This window comes from Puma concolor, chromosome D2, assembly GCF_028749965.1.
Source record: "Puma concolor isolate L17-30 chromosome D2, mPumCon1.1.hap2, whole genome shotgun sequence".
NCBI lineage: Eukaryota > Metazoa > Chordata > Mammalia > Carnivora > Felidae > Puma > Puma concolor.
In genome coordinates, this window is record NC_141677.1 from 57,935,753 (window position 1) to 57,951,011 (window position 15,259).

At 52.3% G+C, this 15,259-nt stretch overlaps 1 protein-coding gene across 3 annotated transcripts in view; it reads right to left on the reverse strand.

Annotated features, from left to right (window-relative positions):
- CRTAC1 (cartilage acidic protein 1) overlaps window positions 1–15,259 on the reverse strand; it is a 145,385-nt gene that overhangs the window by 30,924 nt on the left and 99,202 nt on the right. For all 3 annotated transcript variants that reach the window (XM_086680570.1, XM_086680569.1, XM_086680568.1), the window contains exons 5-6: window positions 11,418–11,574; window positions 2,689–2,823 (exon numbers count right to left, since the gene is read on the reverse strand). In XM_086680570.1, coding sequence (XP_086536696.1) covers window positions 2,689–2,823; window positions 11,418–11,574 — 292 coding nt within the window. The remainder of the gene's footprint in view (window positions 1–2,688; window positions 2,824–11,417; window positions 11,575–15,259) is intronic.

Genomic DNA, 15,259 nt, shown 5'->3' on the forward strand with positions numbered 1-15,259 from the left:
GCTCTCAGCTACAATGTCACCTCCTCAGGAAGCCTCCCCTGACCACTCCCATGAAAACAGCTCCTCCCAACGACTTGGTTATCTTCCGTGACAGCCTCTCATTTTTCCCCTCCACCGTGCACATCACAGGTGCAATTATGTCCCTTTGCGGTTTATTTGCTTAGTGTCAGGTGTCCCCACTAGACCTTACACTCCATGAGGTCAGGGACTGTCTTCTTATTCACCTGTGTTCACATGGCATCCATCTCTGGGCCTGTGGTGATCCAGTAGTTTTCAGTAAATACTTACTGAATGAACGAAGAGACATAAATAATTTGACAGAAGGCAACTGGGGACATTGGTGACAGCAGAGGAAATACCACACCATAACAGAGAAACCCACAGTGTGCCTCATGAGCTCTGGGAAGAGAAGCTTGTGTGTTCAGTGTGACCTGCTTATGCTGTCCCTGCATCAGCCAGTGCCCACTGAGCTGATCCCGGGGGAGGACATGGGGTGGCTTTGCCCAGAGGGATGGCCTGACCTCCTGGCTGCGCAAAGCAGATACGTGCCCTCAGGCCACGCGTGGAGCTGAGAGGCTGTAGATGCTGGTTCTAAATGCTGACGCCCATGCCAACTCTTTCAGAGGACAAACTGCCGGTGGCCATCAGGCCCTCACAGATGGTGGGTGACAGGACAATGTAATGGAGGGGGGATCACGGGATCCAGGGCACAGGGAGCTCTCGCCAGCTGCAACCACAGAGCTCCTGGGGATGGCAGCCAGGAGAAGGTAGGGCTGGGGCCCCTTGAGAACCTTGGAGGCTGAGCATCCCCTTGGGGGAGGGAAGGATCTGGACGATGGGTGGGAGGTGGGGGGGTGGGGCGTGGAGAAGAGGCAGTGAGGCCCAGGCTTGAGGAGGAGGCTTCGCAAAGGAGCAGGGGCAGCCTCCCACCTCTAGGATTAATACCCCATTAATTCTCTACAAAACTCCCCAGTCCTAATGTCGGTGGCCTTCTGTGTTGGCCCATTTCTCTCCTATCTACGAGGCACCTTGACAAGGAGCTGGTTCCCTTTCACGGGAATAATCGGTGCCAGGCTGCATTTCACAGCAGCATCTGTTTGGGTGATGAATGCCCTCTTGACATGTCTTGTTAAACCCCTGCAATCATTCTGACTTTCAATTACGGGCCTAGCACCTTTCCTCTCTCCTCCCGCCAGATACCTTCTCCCGCTCCAACTTGTTCGCTCACCTCTGCTCCCATCTCTTTAACACCTTATCAAATCCTCTAGGCTTTCTCCACTACCACCTCCCTTCATTTTATGATTTTTCAGCAATGAGAAAATTTGCTGCCAGAGTATACAGCACCGGGGTGTATGTGCTTGCCGGGTGGGAGGACAGGCCAGGGCCGCTGCCTCCAGCTCTGGCTTTGCCGGGAAGGAGAAGAGGGAAAGGCAGGAGGGGAGTTGACTGGCTACAAGCGGAGGGGTGGTGTTCAAAATGGGAACTCCCGAGCAGAGAGCTGGGGGATTAGGTACTTGTAAGTCACAGAGAACGGATTGGTGCTCGCTCAGGGATTTGATGCTAGCTGTCAGCACTAGCTGGAGCTTGTAGGACCTTTGATCTATGTGTCTAGATTCCCGCTCACCCCTTCTTCTGGAGGCTACAGCTCATCCCCATGCTGCCCAGAAAGAGGTGAAATCAATCCTTTCATTGGCAACGTGCGGAGGAAGCGGGTGGGGGGAAGTGGTTGAAGGGCAGGCTGATTATATCCACAAGCTTTTATGAAGTGTCCATTCTGCCATTCAGCAAAATTTACTGGGTGACCACTGTGTGCCAAGTGCGGTGTCAAGAATGAACAGCACAGTGCCTAGTCCTCGTAGACATAGATTATTTTAGCAAAACAGAAGCCTGACCAAGAAGTGTACGCAGGACGGTGTGAATGCAGAGGAGGGAGTGTGAATCTTGCCAGGTAGTACAGACAGAGGCAGGAAAGGCTTCATAGATAACATCTGAGCTGAGTGTTGAAGGATAAATAGAAGTTCTGTAGACAGAGAAAGGGAGAAGGCACTTCAGACAGAGAGGATGGCAGGTGCAAAGGCCCTGAGGCAGATGAGGGATGAACAAAGAGGGAGGAAGGGGAGGAGAACTGGGAGCCCGAAGTACTATTTTATGTGGATTTTAGTCTCCCTCTTATTAGAGCTATTTGTTTATCCATCTTTTCCCCCCTCTAGAATACCTATGCCTGTGAGTGTATGTGCGTGTGGTGGGATGATGTGGTGTTCAGATCAGCACCCCCAACTCTTACCCCCAGCCTGGCACTTAGCAGGGGCTCAATAAATGGCTACTTGATTGAATTCAATGGTTAAGGTGAATGTGGGGAGGGGACCGGGAAAGAGGCAGCTTGGAGGAGAAATTAAGGCTGAGAACTCAAGCAGGACTCAGAGGAACACGGGCCAATTCTAGTTGCTGGAAAATGGATACTGCTCATGAGTTACAGGCTCCCCCTTTCCCCAGCGGCGAACATTCCCCGCGGCCTGAGCCTGGGGGATGTGGAACTGAAGATAACAAGCAAGGTTTCCCTGTATGGTGCAGACGACTACTTGTCCCACTCTCCCTGAGGCCTGTGGGCCACGCTGGAGGGGGCAGGGCAGCCCGGAGGCCCCTGTGGGCCTGGGGCGTCGAGGGTCGCAGGGCAGCGGTCGCACTCACCAGCACTGGCAGCAGCATCCACGAAGGTGCCGTCGCCCTGGTTGTGGAAGAGGAAGTTGGGCCCATTCTCGTTGTCACAGAAGATGTCTGAGGCGCTGCTGCTGAGGATGGGGCCCACGCTGACACCCCGGCCCCCTAGGAGAGGACATGGATCCACAGTGAGTGGCAGAGGCAAGGCCTCAGGCCCGCGAGGAGGCCTTCGAGAAGCTGCTACGGCGAGATGCCTCAGAAGAGCTTTGGGGGTGGGGGGAAATTCCAACCTTCTGGATGCTTCTCTGAGCCCAGATCTGGGCTCGCAGTCCTGTAAACTTGTGTGGAGCATGACCACACTGGTGATGAGGCAAGTGAGGGGCAAGACAGAGTCACTCTGCGCAAAGCAACGATTCTGTGACCTATGGAACGCAGAAGCCACCATATCCTTCCCTTCCCTTCAGAGGCTAAATTCCAATACTCCCTTAGCCCAGATCTACCCACCACATTTTGGTCAAGTCACAGATTTTCCTGACAACCCCCACCCCCACCCCCAGTCATACATAAGCCAGTCAAGACACCGGGTGTGCTCCTCTTCTAAGAACATCTAGGAAGAGGTTCTAGCTAAAGCTACAGGATGTTTTCTTAACTTTGTGTGATGGAGCAAACAACTGGGAACAGGCTGAATGTCCATCAACAGCGACGGGTTGAATGGATTATGGTGCATCCATACGACAGACCATTCTGCAGCCACTAAAAAGACTGTGTAGATCCATATGTATTGACTTGGAGGAGTGCCCGTGACATACTGTTAAATGAAAAAACAATTCACCAAGTAATGGTATTGTGTAATCTTAGTTTAATTTAAAAAAAAAAAAAGGAAAATACATGATATTTCTGAACATGTTTACACAAGCTCGTTCTCGATTTGGGGGAGAAGTGGGAAAGGCCACACCCTGAGTTGTTAACCCAGACTGCTAGATGGGGTGGGATTTGGGGAGGGAAGGAGGGACGGTAGTTGGCCTTTTTTGGGAATGTCTTTGTGTTTTCTGGCTTGTTGCAACAGAATTGCTTCTGTAGTTTGAAAGGAAAAAAATCCAATAACTACATACTTTTTTTTTTTTTTTTTTAAAGAAAGAAATCAAGCCAGCTTTACATTAGGGTTTGATGTCTCCAAGATCAAATTTGAGCTATCTGTGTCAACAAGTCCAATCTTAAGACATCTTGAACAAACAGCTCCAACTACTGGGATTCGAATCAAGAGTTGGAAGCCACACCCCCAAATACTGGGCAGAAAAACAGCCTGACCAGGACTGGGACATGGATTCTAATCCCAGCAAGGCCTTTCACAAGGAGTGTGAGCTTGGGCAATTTATATTACCCTTTAAGCCTCGGTTTTCTCATCTGTGCAATGGGGGTTGTGTGACCTGCTTTTTCTATTTTAGGATTTTTAAGAGGATACGTGAGGTGAGATCCTCACAGAGTCTCTTTGTGAATCCTACTCCCTTGCTACTCAGAGTCAGGTCCATGAATCTGCTGCAAGGGAGCCACCTTGTTAGAAATGCAGAGTCTCAGGTCCTTCCCCAGCCAGAACTCGCCTTCTGGAAGGATCCCTGGGTGGTCATGTGCACAGTAAAATTTGAAATGCACTGCTCTAATGGGCTATTCAGTACAATAAGAATAGTTTTCAGAGCACTCAGAAGGACTTATTATTGTTATTTGTTAAATAAATGAGAGCTCAGGCCGACCTGAGTGATGCCTAAGCCCTGCCTGCCTGCCTGCCTGCCTGGATGGGGAAGAGGTTTCCATAAAGTGACTGCTAATTTGGGATGGAGGTTCTCTCAGTCCCCAGACTCCTTCTGTCCTCTGAGAGATGCCCCTGGAGGAAATCATGGGGCCTTTCTCACCCGTGCAATACAGTCTGCCCACCAGTACAAGTGTTGGGGGCCAGGAGGAGAAGATGGGGCAAATCGCAGTGCCACTCTTCTTGCTCTCATGGTTAAGCCCCAAATTAACACATTCTGGGCCCTGGGCCTCCCATATTCCTCCCAGGTAATCTAATTAGCTCTCAAGGAGAGCCCAAGCCTCATGAAAATGGAGTCACTGAATCCACAGTGCTCTCGGGGAGCATCATCCAAGATGTGAAATGCGTTCTTCATTAGGACAGCCACAGTGTGGGGTGGGGAGGCTTTCAGACGCCTTTCCTAAAGCCAGCAGAGAGGGGTGCTGGCCTGCAACCTGAGCAGCACTTCTGCCCATTCAGAGGAGCCGCGAAGTGGCTGCTGGCAGCCGTCCCTGCCCTGGCCCTGCCAGATTCCAGCCCAGGAACAGGCTTCAGTGAGAAACCCTCGGCCTTGCCTGGGCCCCCGGAAATTCCAGGTGGGGCTCTGGGACTTGCCACCATGCAACTCCATCCTTCCTCCCCACTCTGGTGTTCTCCAATTTCCTCTCTGCCTCTGGCTCTCAAGCTGTGACACATTCTCTTCATTTTCTACAAAGCAGGTTATTTCCCTCTTGCACAAATTTCTAAATCTTTCTAATTAACTAATTGGGTTGGGTTGAAAGCTTGTACCATTTGTAACCTGTAATTATTAGAAAATTGCCATGGTAACCACACTACTAATTAGTGACAATTTATTGCCATGGCAACTGGACCATAACAGAGATGTTACCCACAACTCCTTCTTGGCAAGTTCGCCGCACAGTTGGGGAGCAGGTGAGTCGACAGTCGGGGAGACAGCCTCTTGGGAACAGGCCCCCCACGGCCTCAGGATGGAGAGTCCAACTGGGGTCTGAGACGGGGGCGATCAAGTACTGGCACCCCTTGCTGTGCAGGGGAAACCCTCCTCCCAGGTGGACCGCGTAAGTCCTCTTCAAGCCAACAAAATCCATCCATCCTAAGGCTAGCCGGATACTTCCACTCCCTGTGTGGCCAGCGACAGAGGTTCCTGATTCAATATCTTCTCCCCGTTCTCCCTCCCCCCAGCTCTTCCCCTCCTAAGGTTTAGCACACACCTTTTGTGGCTGCATGAGGGGCAGTCAGGAACATCTTTATTTTGGCCTTGGAGGATGATGTCCCAATTGTGAGTTAAATTCTACTTTACATCAATGAATGCTTTTATATTTGAGGCAGGCACATCCTCTTGGGGACAAGCAGTTTCCCCACTTGGGGCTGGAGAGGCAGCCCTGGTGGTGGGAAAGAAGATTAGGGATCAGGAGGTTTGAGTGTGACCTTGGGCGCCTCACCCAGCCTTTCTGGGCGTCTATTTTCTCACCTATAACGTGAGACTGACAATAACAACAGTTCCGTCTCAGGGCTGTCATAAATATTAAGTGAGCTGGTTTTCGGAAGGTACCTCGGAAAATGTCAGGTGCCACAGAGTCATTAGCTGGGACAATTTCCCACCTGCTAGGTTAATAAAATCTCCTTATTTCCCCAGGACTTTCAAGCGTCTAAGGCTTCCTTGTTCCGTTGTTGGGTGTAGACGCTGCTCCCTGCCCAACCCTTCCTGGTGGCCTCTCACTCTGCCCATCAAGCTGGGTGGGGGAGGTGGAATTACAGGGGAAATGCCTCCCCACTGTCCTTCTTCCTCTTGCCACATCCTTGCGCGCCCCCTCTGATTATCTGCCCATTGGTCCTGCTCCCCACAGGGCAGCCTCATTTATCCTCTATCCTCAAGAACTGCACCCCTAAAGTTCTGAACCCCTCAGCTTTGGCAAGGCAGACTCAAGTCCAATTTGGGTACAGGCAATCCGTTTCTCAGACTGCATCGAGGCCGTACTGGGGTGGCCCGCTGAAAGGCCGTATTGTATCTGGGAGCCAGGGGTGGTGGGGTAAGGACGGAAAAGAGAGGCTGTGGAGAACAAAAGCATGGGTGCTGCTGAACCATCCCAAACTGTGGGCCAGAGGACCCAGGCATGAGGAGGCGGGCATTGCCTTGCTAAGGAAAAGCCTCTAGGTCCTTGCCCGGCCTTTGCACCTGCTTTGGCTACAGGAACTTGAGCTGTGTGCTCTTCAGGCCCTGGTCTCCCTCCCTGTAAACTGGGTGGGGGAATGAGATATCCAAGGCTCCTTCCCATTCTCCCAGTGCATCCTCTAGACTGGAACTCAGGACGAGCATGGCTGGGAGTGGATTCCTGGGCCCATCTGGAGTCCACACCACTGCGGCTTTGTGAGGCCCCTTGGTCAAGGAATTTGGACCCATGGGATTAATCTACTGAGACCTCAACAGAAATAAAGTTCTTACGATTCTTGTGGATGCCAAGGCCTGCAGGCTTCCGAGAATATCCAAGCAATTATATAAGAGTAGCAAAGATGCTGGAAAACATAAGGGTGAGGAATGATGTGTGTGTGTGTATGTGTGTGTGTTTGAGAAGGGGGTGTGAGGATAGTGCAGGATGGTAACAGGGTCTTTCATCCTAAATTTCCTGAAAATTCAAACACAGAATAATACTGTGTTGGTGCTACCCATAAACCCTCTGTGAGACGTACAGATGCTGGGTGGGGCTCTGAGTGTGTGGAGGGCAGGGTATTAGATACGGACTTGTATCTAATAGCAGCCCCTCTGCCTCCCTGCTCTCCCGTCATGTGTATGAGACATTCTGTAGCTTCATCTCACCTGACCATTTGCCAGGTGAGGAAACCTGGGCTCCAGGAAGTGTAATCGCAGCCAGTGGGCAGTGGATCACAGTTCATATCCACACCTGCATGACCCTGGAGCCTGTACTCCCCCACAGCGTGCTCTAAGATGTTTCTACAGAAGTCTCCTCCAGGCAGAAGAGGGATCCCTGCTCCTGGTAAGGCCCAGAGTGGTCAGCCACAGGCTTGACCTTTAAAACCTTATTTTAGCAGAAGAAAAGATTGTATTTGTATCATATGACATATATGTGTTTGTTCTGAAAGAAAATGATGCCCCCTCTTGTCACTCACCCAGTACAGTGACACCCCATGTGCTCTGGGGCAGGTCTGGGGCTGCCCTCCTGGAGGGTCCTGGGCCCTGCTGGAGGAGCCCGTCACTCCAGTGCTGCCCGTCAGATCTGGCTGTGCTCCCACTGTAAGGCAGTGCACCCCTGGCAAACTGGGGTGCTCCGTGGCCCCCACTCTGCTGCCCACGGTCACTTCTCTGGAGTCGGCTGCTGGGGAGCCGCCAGAAGGCCTCAGCTGGGCTTTAGGCATCTCCTTCTCCAATAATGACTTCCTATAAATCAGATCTGCCCTCCTCTTTGTTCTACACCACTCCCAGCCAACAGCAAAAATCCCCACCCCACATCATAAATCCACCTTCATTTTCTTTCCAAATTTCTTGTAAGGATTCTTTAATCACCGCCTTGCAGCCCAGGCAGATGCTCCCTCAGAGGGTGAGGCCCAAATGCAGAGCTCCTGGGGAGGGAATAGAGACTGGCGGGGGGGGGTGGGGGTGGGCAGACTTAAGAGGGAAGACAAGTGGATTCCAATAGAGATGGGCATGAAGAGGCCCATGGCTGTACCCGGGGCTGAAGGGCAGAGTGGGGGTCGGGGGACAAATGGACAATGCTTCCAGGGCAGGGGCTGGGCGGGCTTGCTCTGTGCTGCCCCCTGTGCCTTGCAGGACGCTCCCTGCACCCAGGAGGTGCCCAGCAGAGGGCCCTGGCATCCCTGTGGGCACCTCAGAGGATAGGGTCTACGCTCCGAGGGTCCTACCTGTGGGCCAGGCCCTGTGCCGGCCATGTCCTATGTTTGCCAACCTTCATTCTCACACCCCCACTGTAGGTGAGAAAGCTGAGGTCCAGACATTAGTAAGCTGCCGATCGCTGCCTGGATAGGACTGGTACCTAGCACTGTGACGCCAGAGCCTGTCCTCTTAGCAGCGCTGTGAGACAGTAGTTCACGCTGCTAGTTCAAGGTGCTCAGAGAGGCTGGGGATGTGCCCAAGGTCACTCAGGGCTGCAGAGGCCAGTGTAGACCTCTTGGTCCTCACCTTCCCCCTCCTCGGGTTCCATGCCAGGCCCTCTGCCACACGGACAACTAATTCTCAGGATTCCCTGTACCTTCCAGGCTCCAAGGGGCTGCCGGCATCTGGGAAAGTTGGGGCTTGGCATTCTCCTTGAACTAGGGACTATGGGCGAGTGGGCTTCCCTCCATTCAACTCGGCACCAACCCCAATGTCGGCCCGCAGCCCGCGAGTCCCCCGAGAGTGGGCACGGTGGCCGCTAGATGGCACTGTGACCTAGCAGAGTGGCAGCCGCCAGTGGAATTGCTCAGGTCTGGAGAGTAGGCTTCCCATCCCCCCACCCGAGAGAGAGCCGGACAGCGTGGTGCGGGCAGTGCCATTGGCCGGCCTCCCCCTGCTGCCCGCATAGCCTTGGCCAAGCAGCTGAAGCTCAGCCACAAAACCTGGGGGTCATAATCAAACCCGTGAGGGCCATTCCCTGGGGTTGTGTCCTGGGGGATGCCAGGCCTTCCTCCTTCACCAGCCCCTCCCGTTTTGCAGGCTGGAGCCGGATGCTCAAGCTGGAGGTCACCAGAAAGGTCAGCTGGTTGTGGCAGTTTAAGCTTTGGAGTCGGGGCTCTAAATGCTAGTTTCTCTACAAACCTTCTGTGTGACCTTGGGCAAGTCCCTTCTCCTCTTTGGACCTTGATTTGTTCTTTTGTAAAACAAGAGTTTCTCCAAGGTCTGTCCGGCAGATGGGTATTGTGTGGCTTGGCTCTGGGGACGTGTGGCTCCCCGACTGCACATCTGGCCATGGCTTACTTCCCTCCTGGCCTGCTCATCACACTGCCTGCTTCCCTCCCCCTTCCCAGGCCCCAGGGCACCAGCCTGGAGCTGAGCACTGGCCATGTGCCAGAGCCTCGGCAATCAGGCCGGCCTCCAGTGGTGGCCCTCACATTTGGGGTCTGTCCCTGGGGCTCAGGGCGGTGCTCTGGGCTAGCTTTCCAGCCAGATGTCCATGCGTCATTATCGGAGTGACAAAGGGGGCTGCAGGGTAGAACTGAGGGGCTTGGCGGGCAAGGAAAGGGTGGGCTGGGGAAGGCGGGCAGACACAATAGTAACTTGGTGGGCCAAATAGGTTCTTGTCAGCCAAATGGCTTTTGGAAGTCTGCAAAGCTGCTCTAACGTGTCCTCTGGGCACGCCAGCTGCCCCGGCCTGCCTGCCTGCTCCACAGAAGCTGCTGTCCCTTCCTTGAGCTGCCTGGCCCTTCCAGCACAGCCCGGCGCAGTTGGCTACTGCTCCCATCCCCATCCGTACTCCTCAGCTGTCTCCTCTCGGTCCCCTCCTGCCCCCTCCTTGGTTCCTGCCGGCCCCTGTGCCAGCCCAGCCAGCGTGAACAATGTCCCCTTCGTGCTCAAACCCAGCCGCAACCTCCCGAATTCTTTTATTCTGTGTATAACCCTCTCTCCCAGACCTTGCCTCCCTTCCATCTCATCATTTTCAAGTGCTTCATCTCCCCAGCCCACTCTCCTTCTCCTGCAGATCAAGGCACTTAATTGCCAAGCCAGCCCAGTGCACAGAGCTGGGAACTATTCAGAAAAATTGACTGTACAAATCTAGGCTGAAGCTCCTGCATGTTTATTCCTTTTCCCAGGAAAGCATGGTTTATTACTGACACTCAGCCAGAAAGACTGCACGTTCACGTGTGGGGCTCTCGAGCACTTTGATGGGGCTTGAGCTGTGCACACTATTTTACTGTCTAGCCATTTGTTCCCACAAACTTTGTCAGACAGGTCAACATCAATCTCCCTGTTTCACCGAGGTGGAAAGTTGGCTAGAGAAAGGCATCATAAACTCAGGAGAGGTTGTGACAACCCTTTCCAAGTAGGGCTTTGAGAGTATGCTACCACCCGGCTGTCCAGAGGCAGGGGGATGGCCCAAACGACCCTTCAAGTATTCTTCCAGCCCCAGGATTTGGATTCAGGCAGGCCTATACTTTGGAAGTCTGCAGTGCAAGTTGGGATGGATATATCGGGAAGGTCAACCAGTGAAGGATTTCTATGTCCAAATTACAGGTTCGGGGTGAGTGAGGCCCAAGTTCACGTGCGAAGTTGTTGTGCACAGCTCCGGCTTCCTGATTTTTGGCACCCAAAACAGGAACTGGATTGCTCTGCCATCAGCAGTCTATTGGCAGATTATCAGAGTTTAGTCAGCAGCCGTGCTAGAATTAGAAAAACAGCCTTCCCTAGAAAGATCTCCCTGTCAGAGACTGACAATAGGTCCCCCATCCAGAGAGATTTGGGGGGAGCATGGCTTCAAAAAAAGGGCCTGGAGAGGTTTTGGAACAAGAAAACAATTCTTTGAGCTCAGTTATCCGAGACAGGACCCAGCTGAAGCTTAGGGATTTAGCACTCAATTCCTGGCCGCTTATGTATAAGTAAATAATTTCACCTGCTGTTTGGCAATAAGGAATTCTTTAAATCTTGGCCTTTGTGATTTGTCAGTTTTCTCCTACAGAACCTGTTCACCCATCATTTGGGTTACAGCAGAGAACGGGGCAAGAGGTTCCAGGGAGAGGATGATGTTGTGCTCACCTTACGTCCTGTGTCCCCCACGCCCGCAAAGCCCACCCTTGACAGGTATCTCACCAACCCTGGGAAAGGCAGTGTTGGAGAAGCTTCCTGTGGGTGGGGGGATGGAATCAAGCCTTCATCCTGCCCTCCCCAGGGACGCAAGCACACCCTCTCCTGTGGGCTCTGATAAACTAGACTCAGCCTTGCAGCGCCCAGCCCCCAGCCCCGGCCCCCCACCCCTCCAACTCACAGCACGCCGCACGTCACCCTGCCTACCTGTGTATTTGCTGACCCCAGCCTCAGCAGCCACATCTCTGAGCGCCAGAATGCCCTGGGAGAGGTCACTGGCCTCAGGGTCCATTTCAATGAGGGCGTCAGGGCCCACATTACCGTAGGCATAATTGGCGATATAGATAGAGTAGCGTCCGGAGCCCTGAGGAGGAAGGGAAGGAGGGTGGGTGAGCAGACCGGTCTGGGCTCATCTTGGTCTCTTTCCCAGAAAGCGGTTCTCCCCCTCCTTTTGTAGGACCATAGCTCTTTCACGGGTCAGGTGATCCTCCCCGGTCCAGAGTGCATGGCCTTGCAAGCTGCGCACGGGCCCAACTCCAGAGGTGCTTTTCCCAGAGGCTACAGAGTGCACGACACCTGCCCGCCCCCCGCCCCTGCCGCGTCCTAATACAAAGCAGCCCTGCTTCTCCTTCTATCCTGTTCCAGAAGAACACATCCCTCCCTCTCCCCCACAACCACCTTTTTATAGACAATTTTCTAATGTGCCTCTCTCCAGCTGAGCTCTCTCCAGCTGCCAGCCAGGGTAGCTGCTCAATAAATATTTGCTGATTGATTGATCTACCAATTCCCATTATTCTCAGTCTCTCTCTCTCTCTCTCCCATTCAAGCTCACTCCAGCCAAGATGACAAGCAAATTCCGGAGTTTGCTCCCTCCCCACTGCCCACCCTGTAACTCCTTGTTCCTCTATTTCGGTAGCATAGGCGGTTCGGATATGCAGGGGTCCTCCTTCCCTCTTCCATCCCCCTGGTTTTCCCATATTACAAGAAATAGTATATTGCTTCTGTCTTTCTAACACTGTCTCAAATATTTTTTTCCTTTGCATCCAGGAGAAGCCTGGGTACCAGCTCCTTGCAGCTGTAGTCGTTCTCTGCTCTAGTCCGAAACCCTGCGGATGAAAGACTCTTTTCTGTCTGTTAGTATAACGGTGTCATTTCTTCAATGGATGCCTCCTTTCCCCCAAGAGATCTGCACGATTTCTAAATTCTAACGGTTTTCTAGCTTTCCTCTCATCATTTCCCTCCAATTAATCAGATAGTAGATATATCTTGAACTCCAACTACATGCAACACGCTCTTGCTATAAATGTACCTAAGACAAAGTCTTCATTCTTTGGTTGCCTATAGTCTCATTTAAAGGCAAGCCATAAACATGGGGCACCTGGGTGGCTCAGTCGGTTAAGCATCCAACTCTCAGTTTCAGCTCAGGTCATATCCCATGGTTCGTGAGATTGAGCCCTGCACCAGGCTCTGCAGGGCTTGATTAATAAACAAATAAACTTAAATTTTTTTTTAATGTTTATTTATTTTTGAGAGAGAGAAAGAGTGAGAGAGCATGTGCACGAGAGGGGGAGGGGCAGAGAGAGAGGGAGACACAGAATCCAAAGCAGGCTCCAAGCTGTCAGCACAGAGCCTGAAGCGGGGCTTGAACTCATGAACCGTGAGATCATGATCTGAGCCAAAATGGGACGCTCAACCGACTGAGCCACCCAGGTGCCCCAAGAAATAAATATAAACTTTAAAGGCAAGCCATAAACACAAAACAATCCAGGAGAAACAGCTGAGTTCCAGGCCGACTGTGCTCTGTCACCCCCTTCTCGGCCCTCAGCCCTCCTGGCTTGATTCTATTTCTTACCCAATGACTCCAGAAGCCACCCCCATCCCACCGAACCAATCACTGACGGCATGTTTTCTTTGGGGAAGCTGATTAAAAGCTACTTGGGTCTGTCTGACTGGTGGGTGAGGACAACCAAGGAACTCACAGTCTCCTGAGGGGATGCAGACATGTCAGCGATAGCACAATTACGCATATGATCAAGAGAATATGTATGTTAACTACACTGGATTCAAATTAAAAAATTAAAAAAATAAATATGTTAACTCTACTGGAATTAAAAATATTTTAGAGAAGAAAGAGAATATGTACAGCATTTCCTGGTGTACAGAAGAGGGCCCCCAGAGGAAGGGCACTGAACCATGCAGAGTTCAGAAAAGGTTTTCTAAGAGGAGTCTCAGCCAGGTGAAGTGTAGAGGAAAGAACCTTCCAGGCAGAGGTGATAGAGAATGATGTATGTAGGCGAACCACAAGTAGTTGGTTCAGTGTTGGTGGAATATGAAAGGCAAGGTAGGGTGTGTCAGGGGCCGAAGCTGGAGAAGGTGGAAAAGATGTTCTCTAAAGATATTTATGCCCCTTCTTTTTTGGTTCTCTGAGCCCCCATCCTGCCACCTGGGACTCTGTGCTTCACGAATCTCGCTCCTCCGTGGTCCCTGGCCTGGCAGCATCGGTGTCATCTGGGAGCAGGTTGGAAATAAAGACTCTCGGTGACCCCTCCCCTCCGCCAGGCCTGCTGAATCAGAAGCTGCATTTTCACAAGACCCCACGTGATCCCTGTGCAAAACTGAAGTCTGAGATGCACCGCTTTGCAACACAGCTTCGTGACTGGGGGAGGACCCTGAAAGGCTCTTGCCCATCCCAGAAGCGGGGTACATGTGTGTGAAATGACAGGATGAAGGCTGAATGAACGGGCCCGAAGGGGAGAGTGCGCCCTCCCCGTGCCCATGCCTGACCCTCCCGGCTGTTAGCAGTCCTGTCAACAAACGGGCAATTTAAGCCCAAATGAACTGAAAGGCACTCTGCTAGAAATTAGGATGTTGATAAACTTCCGTTATAGCCAGTTCCTTTCTTCAATGTATTGGGCTGATAAAACTTGACAAACACAGATGTGTTATGGCTATAGAAGGCTGCAGAGACTCACATGTGACCTTGACTACAATCGCTCTGGGACAGTGAAGTGATTCTCAGAGATGAGCCTGGAAAGAGACTCCCAGCAGGGCAGTGGGCTCACCCTCAGCCTACATCAGAATTGCCTGCAGGGTTTGTTAAAACACAGATGCTGGCTCTCATCCCTTGAGTTTCTGATTCGGGAGCTCCCGAGTGGGCCCTGAGTTTGCATTTCTAACAAGTTCCCAGGTGAAGGTGATGCTGTTGGCCCAGGAACCACTCCCAGAGAGCCATGGTCTAGGGGTGTTAGCTTGGTCCTCATCCAGGCTCTGCCCCTACGTTGCTTTTTGTCCTGGGGCAGGTTCCTCGCCCCCTGTGGCTACGTCTCCTCATGTGTTAAAGGGGAATCATATTCTCCCTGCTTCCTGGCAGGGTTGTTGAGAAGATGAAATGAGACAACACATGTGAAAGGTCTCCGAGAGATAAAAATGCTATATAAACATGAGGCATAATCATTATCGATCAGGGAACGCTTCTTGTAAGAGACCGGCTTTCAGCTGGATCCAGAAAGGTGGGTGAATGATGAGGCAGCTGCAGACAAAGGGCAGGCAAGTGTGCCAGGATTGGGGGCGAGAGGGAGTGAGGGCTGCTGGGGAGAGGGCAGGAAGGGCACGGGGTAGGGTTGAGACATTTACCTGCGAGATGGCTCTCAAACTGCAGCCTGCACCAGAGTCACCCGCAGGGTTAGTTCAAACCCAAATTTCTGCTCCCCTCCACCCACCGTGGGTTCAGACTCAGCCGGTCTGGAGGGTGGAGTGGGGGTCAGGCCTCAGAATCTGCATTTCTAACAATGCTGGTGCTGCTGGTCTGGAGACCACACTTTGGGAACAGGTAGATTAAAAGGCTCCCAGTGGGGGCTGCGGGGCTGAGGAAGGAGTAGGATGAACACTGTAACAGAACCTGTGGTTAGAAATGTGTGTTTGCTGTGGGTTCACCCAGAAGCAGGGGAGCCATGGTGTCTGATTCATTCTCAGGCAGGCAGGGCTCCATTCCTGGGTTTGCTTGCCATTTACTATGTGACCAAGGTCAAGTTGCTTAATTGCCTGAAACC